The sequence below is a fragment of the Dendrobates tinctorius genome, unplaced genomic scaffold, assembly GCF_039654945.1.
Source record: "Dendrobates tinctorius isolate UK_male_01 unplaced genomic scaffold, ASM3965494v1 ptg000143l, whole genome shotgun sequence".
NCBI lineage: Eukaryota > Metazoa > Chordata > Amphibia > Anura > Dendrobatidae > Dendrobates > Dendrobates tinctorius.
In genome coordinates this window covers 436,148-460,859 of record NW_027361810.1, presented here as the reverse complement: position 1 = coordinate 460,859, position 24,712 = coordinate 436,148, and the positions used below count along the sequence as shown (strand labels likewise).

At 47.9% G+C, this 24,712-nt stretch overlaps 1 protein-coding gene across 3 annotated transcripts in view; it reads right to left on the bottom strand.

Annotated features, from left to right (window-relative positions):
• MYLK (myosin light chain kinase) overlaps positions 1-24,479 on the bottom strand; it is a 196,699-nt gene extending 172,220 nt beyond the window's left edge. The window contains exons 1-4 of one of the 3 annotated variants that reach the window (XM_073545258.1): positions 24,290-24,479; positions 12,271-12,408; positions 11,634-11,831; positions 4,403-4,640 (exon numbers count right to left, since the gene is read on the bottom strand). In XM_073545258.1, the coding sequence (XP_073401359.1) occupies positions 4,403-4,640; positions 11,634-11,831; positions 12,271-12,408; positions 24,290-24,434 (719 nt within the window). In that variant the 5' untranslated portion in view covers positions 24,435-24,479. The remainder of the gene's footprint in view (positions 1-4,402; positions 4,641-11,633; positions 11,832-12,270; positions 12,409-24,289) is intronic. The other 2 variants (XM_073545255.1, XM_073545256.1) reach the window with 2 other exon arrangements.
• Positions 24,480-24,712: the final 233 nt, after the last annotated feature.

The following is a 24,712-nucleotide window of genomic DNA, read 5'->3' as shown; positions in this document are numbered from 1 at the left end:
CAGCCTTGAAACATCTGACTCTAAATCCTCACCCTCATCACATTCATGGGTCCAAGAAGCCGACATATAGGGAGCTGTTTGGCTGAGCTGCTGGATTTTCCTCTGTCGCTCCTACATCATTAATTCCTCTTCATCCTATGGAGCCGCTCTTGTGTGTGATTAGGGATGTGGGGGAATCTTAGTGTTCCCGCGGTCTCCCTTGAATTTGCAGGTTGTGTTTGGTCTTCTATATGATGGGTGAGCTCTGGTGGCTGCGATGCCTGCACCTGCACTGATCTCCCTCCCCCCGGTTTATCTGTAGGGCGGACCACCACTGACCATGGATCATGTCCCGCAAGAAACTGGATTCATGTTTAGTGTTTTTATAAGTTTCATGTTTAACCCAGGAACTACTCCCCCCATCCTCCAGCTGCACATTCAGCCCCTGAATTTTCCACTGTATGTGAGCTGCGCCTCCTCCCGCGAGGATTCACCCCTCCTCCTGTTCTCGTTTATATTAAAAACTTAAAAGTGTGGCCATATATGGTGCGGAGAACGTATTTCTCCGGGCCAATGCCTCCGTCACAGAGAGCAGCACCTCGCTGCCTTCAAAGAGATACATGGAACATAATGGATCACTAATGTTTTATCACACTCACAGACGGAGGCGCACGGGGCAGGCGAAGCCACGCACAATCAATACCATATTAAGTTCTTTCCAGCAGATTCTCCGGCCGGAGATACAAGCAGCGAGGACTCTCAGTCCTTTAGCTACAGTGGGTACGGAAAGTATTCAGACCCCTTTACATTTCTCACTCTCTGTTTCATTGCAGCCATTTGGTAAATTCAGAAAAGTTCCTTTTTTTCTCATTAATGTGCACTCTGCACCCTATCTTGACTGAAAAAAAGCAGAAATGTAGAAATTTTTGCAAATTTATTAAAAAAGAAAAACTGAAATCTCCCATGGTCATAAGTATTCAACCCCTTTGCTCAGACTCTCATATGTAAGTCACATGCTGTCCATTTCCTTGTGATCCTCCTTGAGATGGTTCTACTCCTTCATTGGAGTCCAGCTGTGTGTAATTACACTGATAGGACTTGATTTGTAAAGGCGCACACCTGTCTATATAAGACCTCACCGCTCACAGGGCATGTCAGACCAAATGAGAAACATGAGGCCAAAGGAACCGGCCAAGGAGCTCAGAGACAGAATTGTGGCAAGGCTCAGATCTGACCAAGGTTACAAAAGAATTTCTGCAGTACTCAAGGCTCCTAAGAGCACAGTGGCCTCCATAATCCTTAAATGGAAGAAGTTTGGGACCAGCAGAAATCTTCCTAGACCTGGCCGTCCAGCCAAACTGAGCAATCGTGGGAGAAGAGCCTTTGTGAGAGAGGTAAAGAAGAACCCCAAGATCACTGTGGCTGAGCTCCATAGATGCAGTAGGGAGATGGGAGAAAGATCCACAAAGTCAACTATCACTGCAGCCCTCCACCAGTTGGGCCTTAATGGCAGAGTGGCCAGACGGAAGCCTCTCCTCAGTGCCAGACATATGAAAGCCCCCATAGAGTTTGCTAAAAAACACATGAAGGACTCCCAGACTATGAGAAATAAGATTCTCTAGTCTGATGAGACAAAGATAGAACTTTTTGGTGATAATTCTAAGTGGTATGTGTGGAGAAAACCAGGCACTGCTTATCACCTGCCCAATACAATCCCAACAGTGAAACATGGTGGTGGCAGCATCATGCTATGGGGGTGTTTTTCAGCTGCAGGGACAGGACGACTGGTTGCCATTGAAGGAAACATGAATGCGGCCAAGTACAGAGATATCCTGGATGAAAACCTCTTCCAGAGTGCTCTGGACCTCAGACTTGGCCGAAGGGTCACCTTCCAACAAGACAATGACCCCAAGCACACAGCTAAAATAACAAAGGAGTGGCTTCAGAACAACTCTCTGACTATTCCTGACCGGCCCATCCAGAGCCCTGACCTAAACCCAATGGAGCATCTCTGGTGAGACCTGAAAATGGCTGTCCACCAACGTTCACCATCCAACCTGACGGAACTGGAGAGGATCTGCAAGGAAGAATGGCCGAGGATCCCCAAATCCAGGGGTGAAAAACTTGTGGCCTCATTCCCAAGATGACTCATGGCTGTACTAGCTCAAAAGGTGCATCTCCTCAATACTGAGCAAAGGGGCTGAATACTTATGACCATGGGAGATTTCAGTTTTGTTTGTTTTTTAATACATTTGAAAAAAAATTCTACGTTTCTGTTTTTTTTTTTCAGTCAAGATGGGGTGCAGAGTGTCCATTAATGAGGAAAAATGAACTTTTTTGAATTTACCAAATGTCTGCAATGAAACAAAGAGTGGAAAATTTAAAGGGGTCTGAATACTTTAATAATAATAATAATCTTTATTTTTATATAGCGCTAACATATTCCGCAGCGCTTTACATTTTGCACACATTATCATCACTGTCCCCGATGAGGCTCACAATCTAAATTCCCTATCAGTATGTCTTTGGAGTGTGGGAGGAAACCGGAGTACCCGGAGGAAACCCACGCAAACACGGGGAGAACATACAAACTCCTTGCAGATGTTGTCCTTGGTGGGATTCGAACCCAGCACTGCAAGGCTGCAGCGCTAACCACTGAGCCACCGTGCCGCCCTACATACCCACTGTATATATCCAGGGTAAGGGGCTCCTGCCCCCGGCCCAACAGGAACTAACCACCCCAATCTCTCAGTGCAATATTCTGCATCCAATGCACCAGGAGCCGTCCATGTGTTATCGTCCTATAATCACTGTCTGCGCCGGACATTCATTTTTATTCTTTTGCTAAAGGGGAAGCCAGTCTCTGTGAAACCAGTCTTCTATATGACCCCGCCCCTGAGCAGCCTGGCTCCTCACACTAGAGTCAGCTTTTAGAGCGTGAAAAATGCAAGCATCAGCAACTCTGCGTTTGTCTCTGATTTAATTTATGTTTTTGTTCCTTTACTGTAAACATCTGTGCTTTCTGTCATTGAATAGAAGCTTGGCCTGGCCTAGTTCAGCTTACACAGCCTAAGGTTTGCTACAATTGTATATATATATAAATATATAGGATCTCGGGCTCACAGTTCTCACCTGTCTGATACACTGTGACTAAAACTCTGAACATCTGATATGATGCTGCTCTGTATCCAAGCTCTATGTCATCTCTCTATAAAAAGACTACTTTAAACTACGGTGCAGAATTGAAGCATTTCCATACACCCCTGAAGAGCCACATGGTTAGTCTGATTGCTGCGTTAGGATACGCCATGGTATGTGATTCTATATGGGTATGGCTCAAGGGAAATACTCTGCTGTGTATGTCAAAGGACTAAATATTAATGTAATTTTCTGACTGTGATTAAAAAGAAACTCATGCCTTCTTTTCTTAAGTCCCCTCCCTCCTCTTGAGTCCTCTTCTTTTTGAGGCCTTGCCCGCTTCTTGAGGCCACTCTATCTTCTTGACACCTTGCCCTCTTCCACTACATGAAGTCCAATGCAGCTTCTTGACACCCCGCCCTCTTCTTGAAGCATCCGCTTTCTTGAGACCTCTGCCTCTTCTTGAAACCTCCTCCCTATTCTTGAAGCATCCGCTTTCTTGAGACCTCTGCCTCTTCTTGAAACCTCCTTCTTCTTCTTGGGGCCATTCCCGCTTCTTGAAGCCCCATGCTTCTTGTTGGAGCCACTTCCTCTACCTGAGGCCCCTCCCTCTTCTTGAAGCCTCCTCCTTCTTGAGACCTCTCCCACTTCTTGATGCCCCGCCTTCTTGAAATCACCTTCTCCTTCTTGAGGCCCCATCCTCTTCTTGAAGCCTCCGCCTTCATCTTGGAGCCATTCCCTCTTCTTGAAGCGTCCTCCTTTTTGAGGCCCCTGCCTTTTCTTGAAACCTCCTCCCTCTTCTTGAAGTCCCGCCCTCTTCTCAAAACCGCTTCCTCTTTCTTCTGAAAGCCACTCCATCTTCTCGAGGCCCCTCCCTCTTCCTGAAGCCTTCTCCTTCTTGAGACCTCTCCCTCTTCTTAAAACCTCCTTCTTGAAGGCAATCCCTCTTCCTAAGCCCCCTCCCTCTTCTTGAAGTCACACCCTCTTCTTGAGGCCCCTCCCTTCTGACTATCTTCAGCAGTTTCCTGATATACTTTATTTTCTCCCTTTTAGTCCTCTGCGCTGTATAATAATTCTGTTCTAACTGTAATAGAAATCACCATCCTGCCAGGCTTCATCTTATATATCAGCCAGTCTGAACAAGAAGAGCTGAAATGTAAAGCATGGGAAAGGGAAGGAATAATGGCAAGTATAATAGCAGGGGGTATGAGAACAAGCAGGAACCTACTACACAAACCTTACATCAGCAGGCGGCCACTGCAGCACCAAAATGGTATTCTCTTACCTGAGGCAGATCTGATACACTCCGGCATCTTCCTCGTGAACGTTCCTCAGGATTAATGTGAAGACATCTTCATTCTGCAGAACGTCGCGGTCGCTGAGCTTCTGTCCATCCTTCATCCACTGAACCTCAGGGAAGGGATCTCCGGCAATTGCACAAGAGAGCAGCGCGCTCTGCCCCGGCAACAATGCCATGGATTTAGGCTTACTGATGAACCAGGGCTGCGTCCCCTCCTGCGGCTCTGAGACCGAAAAAATACATGAAATGCACTGTGCTATATATGTGTGTGTATATATATATATATATATATATATATGCATATATTGTAATGCAGCGGCTTTCACGATAGTGTGGTAAAGAGGCAGTGACCAGGTTAGTGCAACTTATGCGTCTGTATTTTGGCAACGTTCAAAAATAACAAACTTTATCCTCTGGATCTATTGTAACAGCCTGTATCAGTTGTTGCCGTGGGAGACTGCACCACCGTAACATTCGTGGGGGAGTCAAAGGCTTCGCTTTCTCTGGCCTGTGTTCAGACTCTCACAGATGTGTCATACACAGAGCCTCCTGCTTTGCTGCTTGCAAACCAAACACCGACACACCCAGACATGATCTGAAGGTTTAAATGGGAATTGTGGACATGGGCCACTCCCAAGACATGGAGTGAAGGGAGAGATCCATCCCACTACCATCCTACAGATCTCTTCAAAAATAAAAGCCCATGTCAGGGTCTCTTAAATCCGAATTGATCAAATAGTTTGACCAAATTCACTCTACTTTTATCTTGCATTGTATTGTAGCCACAGCTTTGTCTACAATCACAATACGCCCGAGCGGGTTTAGTATGCCTCCATACGCATTCTGGGGGACACGTAACAACCCTTGCATATGATTTCCCTCACAATCTATATATAAATATAGAATCATAGAATCGTAGAGTTGGAAGGGACCTCCTGGGTCATCTGGTCCAACCCCCTGCTCAAAGCAGGATTCGCTAAATCATCCCAGTCAGATGTCTGTCCAGCCTCTGTTTGAAGGCTTCCAATGAAGGAGAACTCACCACCTCTCGTGGCAGCCTGTTCCACTCATTGATCACTCTAACTGTCAAAAAGTTTTTTCTAATATCTAATCTGTGTCTCCTCCCATTCAGTTTCATCCCACACACCCACACACACAAACACAGTGTAGCAAAGCCAGGTAGGACAGGGTTAACGCTTAGCGCTGCAGGTCTTGATTAGATGCACCTGGCGAGCTTTGACTAAGAACCAGGTGATGGGTTCACTATGGAGTCTGCTGGGAGTTGAGAAGAGTGGAGTGTGTTTAAGCTGGTGAGTGTCCAGCCAAAACGTGAGCTGCATCTGAGACAGACAAGCCAGGGTCTGTCTCTGAATGATGACTGCACAGGTCAGCTAGGAAAGAGGAGCAGTCTGTGTGTTGGAACTGCAGTCTGTTCAGTGTGAGATTCTGGATTGTCTCGCTCATCATCTTCAATACAATCCACTCTGGTCAGCTTCCCAGCTGACGAACTAAGGCGTTGAACACTTCAGCTTGGTGCCGGAAGCAGAAGGAGCTCAGGCTGAAGGTGATACCGAGACTGGTGGGACCGGACCTCTTGAGTAAAGTTTGCTCCAGGATAAAGGACTGTATATATCACCTTATTGTGCCTGGGAGGAAGAAAAGACATCTGGTGTTGCAGTGTCAGTCAGAATCGCAGAGGGAGAGGACTGTACTCTGTTGGGGGAGCCACACTGATGAATGGGCTGCTGGATGAACTGGTTACTGGCGGTGATACATTTGTGCCCAGAGGAGGCTGGTTCTAGTTCTGGCTTTGAATCCCTTAGAGTTTTACGAAAGCAACAAAACTGCACCTGTTTGGACCAAACCACATTGCCTGTGTGTGAATGCTGCCTAATGTTACGTGAGGGTGTGAATTCCAACAATATCACATACAACCACCTAAATATTCCCCATACAGTGTACAGTGCTGTACACACACATATATATACACACATATATATATATATATATATATACACACACACACACACACACACACACACACACACACACACACATATGCACATACCCCATGCTGTAATATCTGTATTGGAGGGTTTATACATCTATATGGCAGTGAGATGTAATACATAGCTACACAGATGTCTACTGGGCGGTAATATCTAAATATACACTGTACGGCACAAAAGAGTGTGTGCATATGTATTACATATACAGCAGGTGAAACAAGCAGGGCTGTGGCGTCAGAGTCGGTATAAAATGGACAGACTCCGACTATCTAATATATAAAGCTCAATGTATGTATGTGTGTATGTATGTGTGTATGTATGTATGTCCGGGATAGGCAACCGCACCGTCGCAGCTACAGCCACAAAATTTTGCACAGTCACACGTCTGGACCCCGAGAGCGCCCTAGGCTATGTTGTGAGGTGAAATTTTAACCCGCGCGTTCAAATTCACCAAACAATTTGTCCTATTCTTATCATTTCTATGGTGTTATCGTCCTTCTGTAAAGCTGGAAATAACACAATTTATTACCGTGCCAACACAGACCACCCTCTGACACAGACTGCATATTGAATACAGTTGGATATGTGCATTGCACTTCATGTTATGCGTTCTGACCACCGGCAGCGCTGGCTTCTCTCTTTTTATATTTGCATATTGCGTCGTGGCTGACCACCACTGTTGCCGTGCGCGCTGGTTTATGTTCGCCATTTTTGCTGTGTTCATTGTGGTGGATCAAGGCTTCTGTGCACACACACAGCAGCCCCGCCCCAGGCTTTATTTAATTTGTACACCTGTGTCTGAGCCTGCATTGCCCTTCATCTGTGTTTGCTGGTCAGGAAATGTGTGGAGGTCAAACCTGAGATGTCTATGTTCAGACCTGGTTGGCCTTTATCTGCACTTTCTACATCTGGCTGCACGGGAGTGATGCAGATATGCCTCGGGTACGGATTGCATTTGATATGGTCTTGCTTTTATAATATTTAGGAGGCCGTAATGGCACAGTGAATAATAAAAATGTAGAGTAGGACCCCCCACATGAGATTGCCTTGGCGCGGCGGGGTGGCTCAATTTATTGATCAATATTTTGCCAAATGTCTCATATTGAATACAGTTAGATGTTAATATGTGCATTGCACTTCATGTTATGCGTTCTGACCACCGGCAGCGCTGGCTTCTCTCTTTTTATAGGAGCTCAGTATCACACAGGATAGGATTAGATACATGGCTCAGCAGTCAATATCACACAGGATAGGATTAGATACATGGCTCAGCAGTCAATATCACACAGGATAGGATTAGATACACGGTTCAGCAGTCAGTATCACACAGGAGAGGATTAGATACACAGCTCAGCAGTCAGTATCACACAGGAGAGGATTAGATACACAGCTCAGCAGTCAGTATCACACAGGATAGGATTAGATACACGGCTCAGCAGTCAGTATCACACAGGATAGGATTAGATACACAGCTCAGCAGTCAGTATCACACAGGAGAGGATTAGATACACAGCTCAGCAGTCAGTATCACAGGATAGGATTAGATACACACCTCAGCAGTCAGTATCACACAGGATAGGATGAGATACACGGCTCAGCAGTCAGTATCACACAGGATAGGATTAGATACACGGCTCAGCAGTCAGTGTCACACAGGATAGGATTAGATACACGGCTCAGCAGTCAGTATCACAGGATAAGATTAGATACACGGCTCAGCAGACAGTATCACACAGGATAGGGTTAGATACACGGCTCAGCAGACGGTATCACACAGGATAGGATTAGATACACAGCTCAGCAGACAGTATCACACAGGATAGGATTAGATACACAGCTCAGCAGACATTATCACACAGGATAGGGTTAGATACACGGCTCAGAAACAGGATGTGCCAAAGGAGAGGACATTTTCATTCCAAGAATTCCACTCATTCCATCTGATTTGTTTTTGATTTTAAACGCCTCCAGTTTCCAGTTCAACTGCTATTTGCAATGTCCATTAACAATGCTCAGGGACAGTCCTTGAAAGTAGTAGGGATCGATTTGCAATCTCCATGCTTTTCTTATGGTCAACTTTATGTGGTCTGTTCAAGAGTTGTAACTGCCAAAAATCTGTTCATCTTTGCACCAAAAGGAAAAACCAAAAATCTTGAATGAGTTGAAAATAAAATACTATCAATACTTGGTTAATCGTTTAGTTAATTTGTGTTGCAAATCTGTAGTGTTGACTATATGATGTGAAATGTTTTTATGTGCAATATAATCATTATAATTTGTTATAACTAACCACAGTTGGTTACTAGGCCTGGGCAACGCCGGGCTCTTCAGCTAGTTAAATTATATAATCCGTTGGGTGCAGTAGTACAATGCAGGATGTGCTGGAAATGTTTTCATAAGAATTTGGGAAAGTTCTGAAATGTCCTATAAATGTCTGTTGTGTTCCTGATCTGAGGATCTCGGCTTTTACTGGAGATGAATCTGTTGTGCAGCCTAGAAATATGATACACAACCAAGAGAATAGGTAATAACTTATAGTTGGTTCAAAATAGCATTAAAATAACATCACAGGGCAGGAGAAAAAAAGGAAAAAAACATCAGGTGGAAAAATGTGCAGGGTGATACGGGGAAAGAACGTGCACGTGAAAAAATGATAGTGGGTAGCTACAACAAAAACAAATACATGATCCAAATAGATCAATAATGATAAACAGAGTAAATATACCTGTCTAATCCAATAAAGAAGGAAATAAATACATAATGTCACATGTGCAAAGTGGCAATTAAGTATGATCAGCTTCTGAAAATATGTACCTGTCTATGTTATGAGAACACAAGGTAATGGTTCATTGATCTATGTAACCCCTCGTCAAAGCTCAGGCGAAACGCGCGCTGGGCAGGGGCAGACTGTTCTGGGGTCTACACTTTCTGGCCAGTAGACTGCTGTAGTTCTTTGCATGGGCACCTTAATATGTTGTATGCTTTCTTCATCTTGACTGGTTTCTGTGAAGCCACGACCACACAGAGATATTTTTATTGCACTTTGTAACCATATTAACCACTATGTATTTAATTCTTTATTGGATTAGACAGGTATATTTACTCTATTTATCATTATTGATCTATTTGGATCATGTATTTGTTTTTGTTGTAGCTACCCACTATCATTTTTCCATGTGCATGTTCTTACCCCGTATCACCCTGCACATGTTTCCACCTGTTGTTTCTTTCCTTTTTTCCTCCTTCCATGTTTTGTTATTTTAATGTTATTTGTAAGCAAATAAAAATGATTACTAATATCTTGGCTGCTCTACATCCCTGTGGATACACAATCCTTGCATTACCGTTTATGAATATACACTTTATGTCCATGTCAGGGGTGACCAGTGCTGTGGAGTCGGAGTTACGGAAATTGAGGAGTCCGAGGTTTGGCTTACAGACTCCACAGCCCTGGCAATAAGTATTGAACTCATCACTAATTTTCTAAGTAAATCTATTTCTAAAGATGATATTAACATGAAGTTCTATCCAGGTGTTGGTAACAACCCATCCAATCCACATCCACACAGGCAAGGAAATCACCATATTTGTCTATAAGTTATGTGTAATACAGATAAAAGACACAGGGAAAAAGTATTGCACACATGAAGAAAGGCAGGAGCAAAAAGCCATGGAAAGTCCTGATGCCCGCTGAGATCTATCAGTAATTAGAAGGCAATCCTTCCACTTAGTGACAAATAATATCAGCTGGTTAATCTGATGGTCTATAAAAAGGTGTCTCATTTCCAAGGGGCCACACAAGAAACATCTCATGATGAGTAACACCAGTGAGCTGTCTCAAGACCTCCACAACCTTATTGTTGCAAAACATCCTGAGAGCATTGGTTACATAATGATTGCTAAAGTACTAAAGGTTGCAGTGAACCCTGTCGGGGCCATAATCTGGAAGTGACCATAACATAATTTCAACATTAAACCGGCCACAGCCAGGTGGTCCTTGCAACATTTCTGATAGAGGAGTGAAAAGAATGATCAGAAGAATTGTCCAAGAGCCAAAGACCACCTGTGGAGAGCTACAGAAAGACCTGGAATCAGCAGGTACAATTGTTTCACAGAAAACTATATGTGATGCATTCAACCTCCATGGCCTGTATGCACGCTCACCACACAACCTGCATGGCCTGTATGCACGCTCACCACACAACCTGCATGGGCTGTATGCACACTCACCACACAACCTCCATAGCTGAACAAAAAATGTTTAAGCGTGTTTACAGTTTGCTGAAAAACATTTAGACAAGCCTGTGAAATACTGGGGAATATAATCTGGTCAGATGCCAGTATGATGTTTGGAGGCCAAAAGGCACTGCATATCACCCTAAAAACACCATACCAGCAACGAAATGTGGAGGTGGGAAAATCATGGCATAAGGCACTGGCAAACATCATATAATTGAGGGAAAGATGAATGAACAAATGTTCCGAGACAGTCTGCATAAAAATCCGCTGCCATCTACCAGGATGATGATGAAATGAGGGTGGACATTTCAGCAAGACAATGATACAAATCACACGGCCAAGGAAACTCTCTGCTAGAATGGCCGAGCCGATCACCAGACCTGAATCTAAGAGAAAATGCATGGAAGGAGCTAAAGCTCAGAGTTCACGGAGCCACGGAAGCTTCAGGAAGTTACAAGTGTTTGCGTGGAAGAATGGGTCAAAATAACACCTGAGCAATGCCTGCGACTAGTTTCTCCATACAGAAGGCGTCTTGAAGCTTCAGGACCAACAATGGTTTTGTACAAAGTGTTAAATACATTTCAGTAGGCGTGTTCAGTACTTTTTCCCTGCGTCATTTCTCATTATCACACATAATTTACAGACATCTATGGATGATTTCTTTGCCTGTGTGGATTGGATGGGTTGTTTCTAACTAGTGAGAATTTTATGTCAATAGCACCTTTACAAATAGATTTACTTAGAAAATTGGTGACGTGTTCAATACTTATTTCACCCGCTGTAAATAATATAGGGGACTTGGTAAGCACTGTCTGTTTTTGATAGAATGGCTTTTACATTTTTTCTTACCAGTGCCAATGAGTACCAGTAGGGACGATCCAAACCTCTAGTATTAAAACCTTACCATGTGTCAAAAAATGACCTCAGTGTGAATAAAGGCTTGTTATGGACACATGCACACTTCTCACCTTGCACGGTCAGCACTGCCTCTGTCCGGGCCTGTCCCAGGCTATTCCAGGCCTCACACGTGTACGTCCCAGTGTCCTCAGGAAACACCTCCTGGATGTACAGGCAGAAGGTGTCGCCGCTCCTCTCAAAGTGAAAATCCTCCGTCTCCTGGATCTCTTTACCATTGTGGAACCAGAGAATCTCCGCCGGAGGATGAGCTTAAATCAATTGAAAATAAAAGAGCAAATCAACAAAAACTAATGATCTGGGTGTAGATTTCCCATGAAAACCTTACAATGTTCTAGTGATTGCGCCAACTATGACAGCAGCTGACATCACTAAATGCAGAATATTACATTATATTACATAATTCAGATGTTTATTGTTAGAGCCGAAAAATGAGGGCTCTGCTTCTTAGTGTAGTCAGAACCCCCATCTTCTGTGTGGAGTGGTCTCCTCCACATTGGAGCAGTCAGTTGCTGAGCTGTTGTGGGTGGAACAGAGCACTGAAAAAATGGGGGTTCTGACTACACTATGAGACAGTAAAAAAAATTCAGTTTCCTGAGGAATTAGATTTCTGCTACAAAAAAAGAAATGGGCACAGATATTTACTAAATGTGCTAAGAAAAACATTATACAGACACAGCAATGAATTACCTGTAACTTCAACATTCATCACCACCTGACTCCCATCCATAACCTGGAGATCACAGAGACCTTTCACAAAAACAGGAGCAGAACTGATCCTGGGAGATGGCACTTTGGAACCTTCCAGTTTTTCAGAAGACTGCTTTTCTGAAGAAAAAAAAGAGGAGGATTACTAAAAATCCAGAGATGAAATAAACCCCAAGGAGTCAAAGAAACCATGGAGGAAACCCTAAGGAAGCCAAAGAAAAAACATGGAGGAAATCCCAAGAAAGCCATAGAGAAACCATGGAGGAAAGCCCAAGGTAGCCACAAAGAAACTATGGAGGAAACCCCTAGGAAGCCACAGAAGAACTACAGAGGAAATCCAAGGATGCCACAGAAAAATCATGGAGGAAACTTAAAGGAAGCCTCAGAGAAACTATGAAGGAAACCCCAAGGAGGCCACAGAATAACCTTGGAGTAAGTTCCAACAAAGCCATAGAAAAACAATGGAAGAAAACCCCAAAGAAGCCAGAGAGGAACCATGGAGGAAACCCCAAGGAAGTCACAGAGGAAATATATAGGAATCCTCAAGGAAGCCACACAAAAACAATGGAGGAAACCCCAAGCAAGCCACAGAAAAACCATAGAGAAAACCTGAAGAAGACACAGAGAAACCATGGAGGAAACCCCAAAAGAGCCACAGAGGAACCACGGAAGAAACCCAAAGAAGCCACAGAAAAGCCATGGAAGAGACCTCAAGGAAATCACATAGGAGCCATGGAGGAAACCTCAAAGAAATCACAAAGGAACCATGGAGGAAACCCCAAAAGAGCCACAGAGGAACCACAGAAGAAACCCAAAGAAGCCACAGAAAAGCCATGGAAGAGACCTCAAGGAAATCACATAGAAGCCATGGCGGAAACCTCAAAGAAATCACAGAGAAACCATGGAGGAAACCCCAAAAGAGCCAGAGGAACCACGGAAGAAACCAAAAGAAGCCACAGAAAAGCCATGGAAGAGACCTCAAGGAAATCACAAAGAAGCCATGGAGGAAACCTGAAAGAAATCACAGAGGAACCATGGAGGAAACACCAAAGAAGCCACTGAGGAACCATAGAGGAAACCCCAAGGAGCAAAAAAGCCACAACCTATAGGTGTAAATAGTAATAAAAGCATTCACTGACATGACAGCGTGTCCACTAACCGGGTTTCAGTCCTTCTCTGCCCTTATCCACACGCACGTCACTTTGGAAATAGTAAGGTTTTAATATTTGAGGTTGCAACCATCCTGAAGAAGGTCACCGTGACATGGTCGGATGGTTTTTGCCCTATGTTAATTTCATGCACTACTGCTGTTTATTTACTGCAGGGTATTTACTCATTATGTTTTTATCTTGGATTTTCAATTTAAGAAGTAGTCCGTGTAAAATCTGTCTTGCTGCAAGGAGGATAGGAGTCGGGTCTTGGAGGGGGCACACATCTGCAGCCTCCGACAGCCGCGCTCATTATGGAAAAGTGGGATCCACAGATTGTCAGTAATGTATACACACTAAAAATACAGGCAGATTTTCCCACACAATTCCACTCCTGAAATAGCCACAATTATTGTCCACAGGTCAGCAGAGCCGGAGGGGGGAAACGCTGCTCACATGTACAGAGCACAAGGGGCATCACACAGCTGGAGGAGCGCCACTACAGCTCATGGCAGGTCCAGCCTCAGGCTTACTGATGCACTGACCGAGGCCACCTTCCATTTTTGATGACACACGGACTGGGTCCAACTTTTAGATTTACTGACACACGGACCGGGTACAGCATCAGGTTTACTGACACACGGACCGGGCACAGCATCAGATTTACTGACACACAGACCGGGCACAGCATCAGGTTTACTGACATACGGACCGGGCACAGCATCAGGTTTACTGACACACGGACCGGGTACAGCATCAGGTTTACTGACACACGTACCGGGCACAGCATCAGGTTTACTGACACACGGACCGGGCACAGCATCAGGTTTACTGACATACGGACCGGGCACAGCATCAGGTTTACTGACACACGGACCGGGCACAGCATCAGGCTTACTGACACACGGACCGGGCACAGCATCAGGTTTACTAACACACGGACCGGGCACAGCATCAGGCTTACTGACACACGGACCGGGCACAGCATCAGGCTTACTGACACACGGACCGGGCACAGCATCAGGTTTACTGACACACAGACAGGGCACAGCATCAGGCTTACTGACACACGGACCGGATACAGCATCAGGTTTACTGACACACGGACCGGGTACAGCATCAGGTTTACTGACACACGGACCGGGCACAGCATCAGGTTTACTGACACACAGACAGGGCACAGCATCAGGCTTACTGACACACGGAGCGGATACAGCATCAGGTTTACTGACACACGGAGCGGGTACAGCATCAGGTTTACTGACACACGGACCGGGCACAGCATCAGGTTTACTGACACACAGACAGGGCACAGCATCAGACTTACTGACACACGGAGCGGATACAGCATCAGGTTTACTGACACACGGACCGGGTACAGCATCAGGTTTACTGACACACGGACCGGGCACAGCATCAGGTTTACTGACACACGGACCGGGCACAGCATCAGGTTTACTGACACACGGACCGGGCACAGCATCAGGTTTACTGACACACGGACCGGGCACAGCATCAGGCTTACTGACACACGGACCGGGCACAGCATCAGGCTTACTGACACACGGACCGGATACAGCATCAGGTTTATTGACACACGGACCGGGTACAGCATCAGGTTTACTGACACACGGACCGGGCACAGCATCAGATTTACTGACACACAGACCGGGTACAGCATCAGGTTTACTGACACACGGACCGGGCACAGCATCAGATTTACTGACACACGGACCGGGCACAGCATCAGGTTTACTGACACACGTACCGGGTACAGCATCAGGTTTACTGACACACGTACCGGGCACAGCATCAGGTTTACTGACACACGGACCGGGCACAGCATCAGTCTTACTGACACACGGACCGGGCACAGCATTAGGTTTACTGACACACGGACCGGGCACAGCATCAGGTTTACTGACACACGGACCGGGCACAGCATCAGGTTTACTGACACACGGACCGGGCACAGCATCAGGTTTACTGACACACGGACCGGGCACAGCATCAGGTTTACTGACACACGGACCGGGCACAGCATCAGGTTTACTGACACACGGACCGGGTACAGCATCAGGTTTACTGACACACGGACCGGGCACAGCATCAGATTTACTGACACACAGACCGGGTACAGCATCAGATTTACTGACACACGGACCTCATACAGCATCAGGTTTACTGACACACGGACCGGGTACAGCATCAGGTTTACTGACACACGGACCGGGTACAGCATCAGATTTACTGACACACGGACCGGGCACAGCATCAGATTTACTGATACACGGACCGGATAGAGCATCAAGTTTACTGACACACGGACCGGATACAGCATCAGATTTACTGACACACGGACCGGGCACAGCATCAGATTTACTGACACACGTACCGGGTACAGCATCAGATTTACTGACACACGGACCGGGTACAGCATCAAGTTTACTGACACACGGAGCGGGAACAGCATCAGGTTTACTGACACACGGACCGGGCACAGCATCAGTCTTACTGACAAACGGACCGGGCACAGCATCAGGTTTACTGACACACGGACCGGGCACAGCATCAGGTTTACTGACACACGGACAGGGCACAGCATCAGGTTTACTGACACACGGACCGGGCACAGCATCAGGTTTACTGACACACGGACCGGGCACAGCATCAGGTTTACTGACACACGGACCGGGCACAGCATCAGGTTTACTGACACACGGACCGGGCACAGCATCAGGTTTACTGACACACGGACCGGGCACAGCATCAGGTTTACTGACACACGGATCGGGCACAGCATCAGGTTTACTGACACATGGACCGGGCACAGCATCAGGTTTACTGACACACGGACCGGGCACAGCATCAGATTTACTGACACACGGACCGGGCACAGCATCAGGCTTACTGACACACGGACCGGGCATAGCATCAGGCTTACTGGCACACGGACCGGGCATAGCATCAGGTTTACTGACACACGGACCGGGCACAGCATCAGATTTACTGACACACGGACCAGGTACAGCATCAGGTTTACTGACACACGGACCGGGCACAGCATCAGGTTTACTGACACACGGACCGGGCACAGCATCAGGCTTACTGACACACGGACCGGGCACAGCATCAGATTTACTGACACACGGACCGGGCACAGCATCAGATTTACTGACACACGGACCGGGCACAGCATCAGGTTTACTGACACACGGACCGGGCACAGCATCAGGTTTACTGACACACGGACCGGGTACAGCATCAGGCTTACTGACACACGGACCGGGTACAGAATCAGGTTTACTGACATACGGACCGGATACAGCATCAGGTTTACTGACACACGGACCGGGCACAGCATCAGATTTACTGACACACGGACCGGGCACAGCATCAGGTTTACTGACACACGGACCGGGCACAGCATCAGGTTTACTGACACACGGACCGAGCACAGCATCAGGTTTACTGACACTCGGACTGGGTCACCTATCAGATTTGCTGGCGCGCTGTACTGGGCCATTATTACTCGGTGTAGTAAGAGGAGAGTGACAGGAGGGTTCTAGGAGTCGCGGTGACATTACAGGTAGAGGAGACGATAAATCGCCGACAGTTTATAAATTCAGAGACTGGAAACTGGCGGAGATTTCACAATCCAGAGATTTTCCCATCTCAAGAACCAGCAGAAATAGAAGGGAGCAGCAAGCGAAGACTGGGAATACTGGGAAATCAGCCACAAATATAGACAGCGGTATTGTGTCTGGACTGGGCGGAGTTAACCCTTCACCTGCTGCAGGAATATGCAGTGGGAAAACACCACAACCAATTGGAACAGAGCAGAGACTGGCTGCCTTGTCAGTGCGACGCTCCAGCATCCTGCCCCCTCCTCTGCTTGCTGTCTATACAGGGATAGGGATGCAGAGGTCGAGGTCGCATCTGGTCCTAAAGATCAAAGCTACATCTTGTCTACATTGATACATTGTCACAAATAATCAGATGGGGGACAAGGCAGATCTACAGGATCAGTAAACAGATTTCCCCCAATGACAGCAAGCAGAGATCTTAATGAATAACTGAAATACAAGTCTACTGGGAAGTTACAGAACATTCCAGCAAACAAAAAAGCTTTATTCACAGAAGACCGGCGGAGATTGGAAATCTGGTGATCTTTAGATCGCATTGTGTGGCCGACAACTCCCATCAGCCGCAGTCACCTGATAGGAGTCAGCAGGAAGCAACCACCCATCAGTATCAGCGCCCGTCCGTGGGAAAAAGGGCAAGAAAACAAATCCGGAACATTCAGGAGAAAAATGCGACATCCCTCCACGGGTCACAACTCCACGGCTCGAGGTCTGAACCCGAGTCACAGGGTATACTCCAGTCACCTCCAGAGCTGCAGTCACTATTCTGCTGTTACATCCTGTCTTATCTTCCAGTCACCTCCAGAGCTGCACTCACTATTCTGCTGTTACATCCTGTCTTATCCTCCAGTCACCTCCAGAGCTGCAGTCACTATTCTGCTCTTACATGGTGTCTTATCTTCCAGTCACCTCCAGAGCTGCGGTCACTATTCTGCTGTTACATCCTATCTTATCCTCCAGTCACCTCCAGAGCTGCAGTCACAAATCTGCTGTTACATCGGGTCTTATCCTCCAGTCACCTCAAGAGCTGCAGTCACTATTCTGTTGCTACATGGTGTCTTATCCTCCAGTCACCTCCAGAGCTGTAGTCACTATTCTGCTGTTACGTTGTGTCTTATCCTCCAGTCACCTCCAGAGCTGCACTCACTATTCTGCTGTTACATCCTGTCTTATCCTCGGTACCTCCAGAGCTACAGTCACTATTGTGCTGTTACATCGTGTCTTATACCCCAGTCACCTCCAGAGCTGCACTCACTATTCTGCTGTTACATCCTGTCTTATCCTCGTTACCTCCAGAGCTGCAGTCACTATTCTGCTGTTACATTGTGTCTTATCCTCCAGTCACCTCCAGAGCTGCAGTCACTAATCTGCTGTTACATCGTGTCTTATCCTCCAGTTACCTCCAGAGCTGCACTCACTATTCTGCTGTTACATCCTGTCTTATCCTCATCACCTCCAGAGCTGCAGTCACTATTCTGCTGTTACATTGTCTTATCCTCCAGTCACCTCCAGAGCTGCACTCACTATTCTGCTGTTACATCGTGTCTTATCCTCCAGTCACCTCCAGAGCTGCAGTCACTATTCTGCTGTTACATCGTGTGCTATCCTCCAGTCACCTCCAGAGCTGCATTCACTATTCTGCTGTCTTATCCTCTGGTTCTCTGTGTGATGTAGGACACCAGGATAGTACCTCTGCTGCCTGGATGTGAACAGGGAGGTGTCTGTCCTCCACAATCAGAGAACTGCACTTCAGTCCTGGGAATGTCTTGATTAACCCCTGCACGTCCTCACTTCCTTCCTCATCTGTCAGTGGGCACTCTCTGCTGTTTAGTCTCTGACAGAAGCATCGGAAGAATCCCTGGCAGCAGGGAAGAGGAAGAGAGGCCAACCTGGGCGCCGCTCTCCTTACCATCTATGGTGCGCTGCGATCGTCCTGCGCCCTCCGGCCATGAATCTCCCCAGTGACTGCTCGCTGCAGGTACACAGCCATGTTACAGCACATCCCAACATCGGGAACCTGCAGCTCTTCACACTCCTAAACTCCAGCATACACGGTCCTGCACCATCGCAGCCCTGTGTGCACCATACTGCACCCCCTACACTCCAGCATACACGGTCCTGCACCATCACAGCCCTGTGTGCACCATACTGCACCCTCTAAACTCCTGCATACATGGTCCTGCACCATCACAGCCCTGTGTGCACCATACTGCACCCCCTATACTCCTGCATACATGGTCCTGCACCATCACAGCCCTGTGTGCACCATACTGCACCCCCTACACTCCTGCATACACCGTCCTGCACCATCACAGCCCTGTGTGCACCATACTGCACCCCCTACACTCCTGCATACATGGTCCTGCACCATCACAGCCCTGTGTGCACCATACTGCACCCCTATACTCCTGCATACATGGTCCTGCACCATCACAGCCCTGTGTGCACCATACTGCACCCCCTACACTCCTGCATACATGGTCCTGCACCATCACAGCCCTGTGTGCACCATCCTGCACCCCCTACACTCCTGCATACATGGTCCTGCACCATCACAGCCCTGTGTGCACCATCCTGCACCCCCTACACTCCTGCATACATGGTCCTGCACCATCACAGCCCTGTGTGCACCATACTGCACCCCCTACACTCCTGCATACATGGTCCTGCACCATCACAGCCCTGTGTGCACCATCCTGCACCCCCTACACTCCAGCATACACGGTCCTGCACCATCACAGCCCTGTGTGCACCATCCTGCACCCCCTACACTCCTGCATACATGGTCCTGCACCATCACAGCCCTGTGTGCACCATACTGCACCCCCTACACTCCTGCATACATGGTCCTGCACCATCACAGCCCTGTGTGCACCATACTGCACCCCCTACACTCCTGCATACACCGTCCTGCACCATCACAGCCCTGTGTGCACCATCCTGCACCCTCTAAACTCCTGCATACACCGTCCTGCACCATCACAGCCCTGTGTGCACCATCCTGCACCCCCCTAAACTCCAGCATACACCATCCTGCACCATCACAGCCCTGTGTGCACCATCCTGCACCCTCTAAACTGCATACACCATCCTGCACCATCACAACCCTGTGTGCACCATCCTGCACCCCCTAAACTGCATACACCATCCTGCACCATCACAACCCTGTGTGCACCATCCTGCACCCTCTAAACTGCATACACCATCCTGCACCATCACAACTCTGTGTGCACCGTCCTGCACCCCCACAAACTCCTGCATACACTGTCCTGCACCATCACAGCCCTGTGTGCACCATCCTGCACCCTCTAAACTCCTGCATACACCGTCATGCACCATCACAGCCCTGTGTGCACCGTCCTGCACCCCCCCAAACTCCTGCATACACTGTCCTGCACCATCACAGCCCTGTGTGCACCATCCTGCACCCTCTAAACTCCTGCATACACCGTCATGCACCATCACAGTTCTGTGTGCACCATCCTGCACCCCCCTAAACTCCTGCATACACCGTCCTGCACCATCACAGCCCAGTGTGCACCATCCTGCACCCCCCTAAACTCCAGCATACACCATCCTGCACTATCACAGCCCTGTGTGCACCATCCTGCACCCTTTAAACTCCTGCATACACCGTCCTGCACCATCACAGCCCTGTGCACCATCCTGCACCCCCTAAACTGCATACACCATCCTGCACCATCACAACCCTGTGTGCACCGTCCTGCACCCCCTAAACTCCTGCATACACTGTCCTGCACCATCACAGCCCTGTGTGCACCATCCTGCACCCTCTAAACTCCTGCATTCACCGTCCTGCACCATCACAGCCCTGTGTGCACCATCCTGCACCCTCTAAACTGCATACACCATCCTGCACCATCACAACCCTGTGTGCACCGTCCTGCACCCCCCCAAACTCCTGCATACACTGTCCTGCACCATCACAGCCCTGTGTGCACCATCCTGCACCCTCTAAACTCCTGCATTCACCGTCCTGCACCATCACAGCCCTGTGTGCACCATCCTGCACCCCCCAAAACTCCGGTATACACCATCCTGCACCATCACAACCCTGTGAGCACCATCCTGCACCACACTAAACTCCTGCATACACTGTCCTGCACCATCACAGCCCTGTGTACACCATCCTGCACCCTCTAAATTCTTGCGCCTCCATAGTCCTGAGTGCGCCGTCGTGTGCCTCCATAGTCCTGTGTGCACTGTCTTCAGCCCCCAAATAATGGTGCACCCTGCCTGCTAGGAGGGCCTCGCTGCGTCCCCCCTGCTGGACACAGCCTCTCGGCTCCTTACAGATCAGGTCTCAGTGTAAAAGAATTAAAGGATAATCTCAGCATTAGACCCACGACAAGGTCAGCAGCAGCGGCGCCTGCACCTCCACCAGTGACAATTTACCCCCTGACGGTGGCGCTGCATGAAATGACGTCTTCTCCAAATAAGACTCCATTGTGAGCAAAACTGCGTGACAGCGGATGAAAAGTTTGGACATTCTCTCAAATACCTGATATATTAATTTCTCATCCTGGTAAGATCTCTACTTGTTGTCAGTAAATTGGAAAATTCATAAGAGGCTTAAAATCCATCCTGACCTCCTTAGCCACACCGCTGAGGGTTTGTTACAGTATCAGAGTAGAATCCTCTGCCATAAAAGCGCAGCACAAAGCTCTCTGACAGTTTGTTACAATGTATCAGTCTGAAATGTGCAGGATGTTTATCCCCCAGAACATTGTGTAGACTGGATACAACTGCAACAAACCCTCAGCTGTCTTAGGACAGGACACGGTTTTGGCTATTTTAATGTGGCCATTCACTGACAACAAGCAGAGGATCTTATAAATGGTATGAAAAGCACAAAGTCTAATGTAACAGTCATAAATCATATAGATTGGAAAGCCGGAGGCGAGGAATCACAGAAGCGGTAATAAAAAGCCAAAAACGCAGAAAAAAAAGGAAGCCGGATGCAATGAATACACCGCTCTCATGGACGGCGCAGGATTTGTCTCTCCTGTAGACCTTGCACCGCATGGCACACCTGGCAGGTAAAGTATGGAGGACAACACAGAATTATACGGAGGAGAACACTGAACTTCTGCAGTCCTACAACTCCTACTGTGCGCGCCGTGCAATGCTGGCAGTAATGCTTCAAGATCTGGGTGCAGACACAGCCTCACCATCCCGCAGAGACGCCTTTAATGGGATTCTCATGAGGGCGGCAGATCCCGGCCCTCACCCCCAAATCTGTGCTACAATCAATAGAAGTCAGGGGTCCGGGTAATCCCTGCACCTCTACTGCACCCTGGGGATGAACATCTCCAGATCCCAGAGAGACCACTGAGGAGCCCCCGACAATGTCCGCTCCACCTGCTCCTCAGTATTGCCCCCCACAATCACCCAGAGGGCTGCACATTGAGAAGTTCTGCCACTTTCTCATCTGTCCTGTGCCCTAACATCTCTGCTTGCTGTCCGTGGATAAGAACACCTTCTTCCTTTATTCAGTTTTTTGCCCTAAACTCTCATCTCTCCCAGCTGCAGGCTTTTTCCACTTGTATGGAGTTTTCATGACTCCGCACAGATCTCCGCTCCTGTCCTTATTCTGTTACAGTGTGTCAGTGCAGGCGATACATTGTAACAATCCGTGTGATCAGGTTAGATCTGGTTCATCTTCATTTCCAGAAAGCAACAGGGATGTATGAGAATACCGAGATTACTGGGAAATTGAAGAACTTTTGATGGGAACTGTTATAAGACAGCCCTCTGTCCAGTGATTGAAGTAATGTGCAGCGCCATTTTGGGGAATGGGGGATAACGTGACTCCCTCTGGGGTCTTCTCATAGAGATTGCATATTTGCAGCATTTTAGGACCTTCCGCTGGGTTTTCCCATTACGTGAAGAGAGCAGCGGTGCCCGGCAGCCGCTTATCCCAGCTATTCCAGTGAGCAGCTGCTGACACGTCCTGTGCCCACCACCCGTCAGGGGGCTGCCCGGGGAGCTGCCATTAATCCTAGACGAGATCCAGATCCCGGTGGGTCCTGTTACAGCAGATACATGACAGTCACGCGTCTCTGCACTGCCAGGTTTATGTTCTGAGATGATTTGTGCAGGACTGCAGACATTTTCCACGTTCTTTACCCCTGGATCCCGGGGATTAATCAGGAATTCCTGCTCTGTCCATTAAATCACCTCCTCCGATCACACACATATATACTGTATATATATATGGTCTTCTCTCCACTTCGGGTGCTATATGTGGGCGGGATGAGCACTAATGTGCACCCCTAAATCCCGCCCCAACCACAGGGCCTGGCACAGGGGAAAGGGGCCAAGAAAGTAGCTGCCTGGTTATAAAGATAAGGACTCCGATACTTTACTCCCCGCTCGCCGTGGTGTCATCATATGGTTATGGCTGCTGTCACAGACTCAGAATCCCCTGACACATCTCACAGCTGAGGGTTTGTTACAATTGCATCCGACCTAGACAATCCTCTGTAAGGTAGGATGCCTGAACCCCGGACTGATCCATTGTACCTACCAGGACAGGTGAGATATGTGTGCCCCTGATTTAGCTCCAGAAGACTGCCTACATCAGACATGTAACAAACCCTCAGCTGTGAGCAGGTCAAGAGAAAGACAAGGATGTACTCACTGACAGCAAGCAGAGGGCTTGAAAACGGAGAGTGACACCAAGAGCCCGATTCACCGAGGTGTTTGCACGTAAAACGCCATGAAATGTCGCCAAATATTTGTGAAACTCAAAAGTTGTGCAAAAATGTGGGAACTTTTTGCGCTTTTATGCCAGTCCTGGACAGCTCCACCAACGTGGGCAGAAATGGGGGCCGGGCCCTGGACAAGTCCGCCTGGCAAATTCTGCAAAGTTTACGCCACTCTAGTGCTGTGAAAGACAGCAGCGTCCTCCTCCAGCCCGAAGGGAGCAAGCTCTCAGGTGGAGGCCGCAGTAAGGGGCGTCTAAATCAGGGGGCGCCATCATGCACCCCACACTGAACTGTGCGCTCCTCACTCCAGCGAAAGTACCACGAAGACTAGAGCACAACGCCGGCCATACTGAATCGAGGCGACAGTCTGGGAGGAATTAGGGAAACCTTTCATTGTAGCTTCACATCTGGGTGCACGGACTTCACTCCCATCATTTACCTCTCACACGTCTGGCTGCTGTGGGGAAGAACTTCTCACCTGTCACAGTCACCGTCGCTCTACAGGATGACGATCCAGCGCTGTTCTGCGCCACACAGGTGTAGACGCCCCGACCTTCAGGTAGAGCATCCTGCACCGTCAGCTTCGCGATCCGGTCTTCATACGTGGAGCGGCCAAACTGCATGGGCTGATCTGAGGAGAATCAAAGTGATCAGCGCAAAAGATCAACCATCAAAGTACTACAGGAATCATCACAACCACAAAACAGCAAGAAAAAAGAAAAGCGAAAATGTGAAACTCTGCACTTGGAAAATCAGAGAGTCTGTGATGCCCCCACGTGGTCAAGAGCGGAACTGCATGTGAAGAAAAGAAAGGAGAAAGTCTGAGGCCATTTACTGCTGTAATAATAGAAGAAAATTACAGTATATTCTAATGATCCTGCACAGCCTGTGTGCGCCTGAT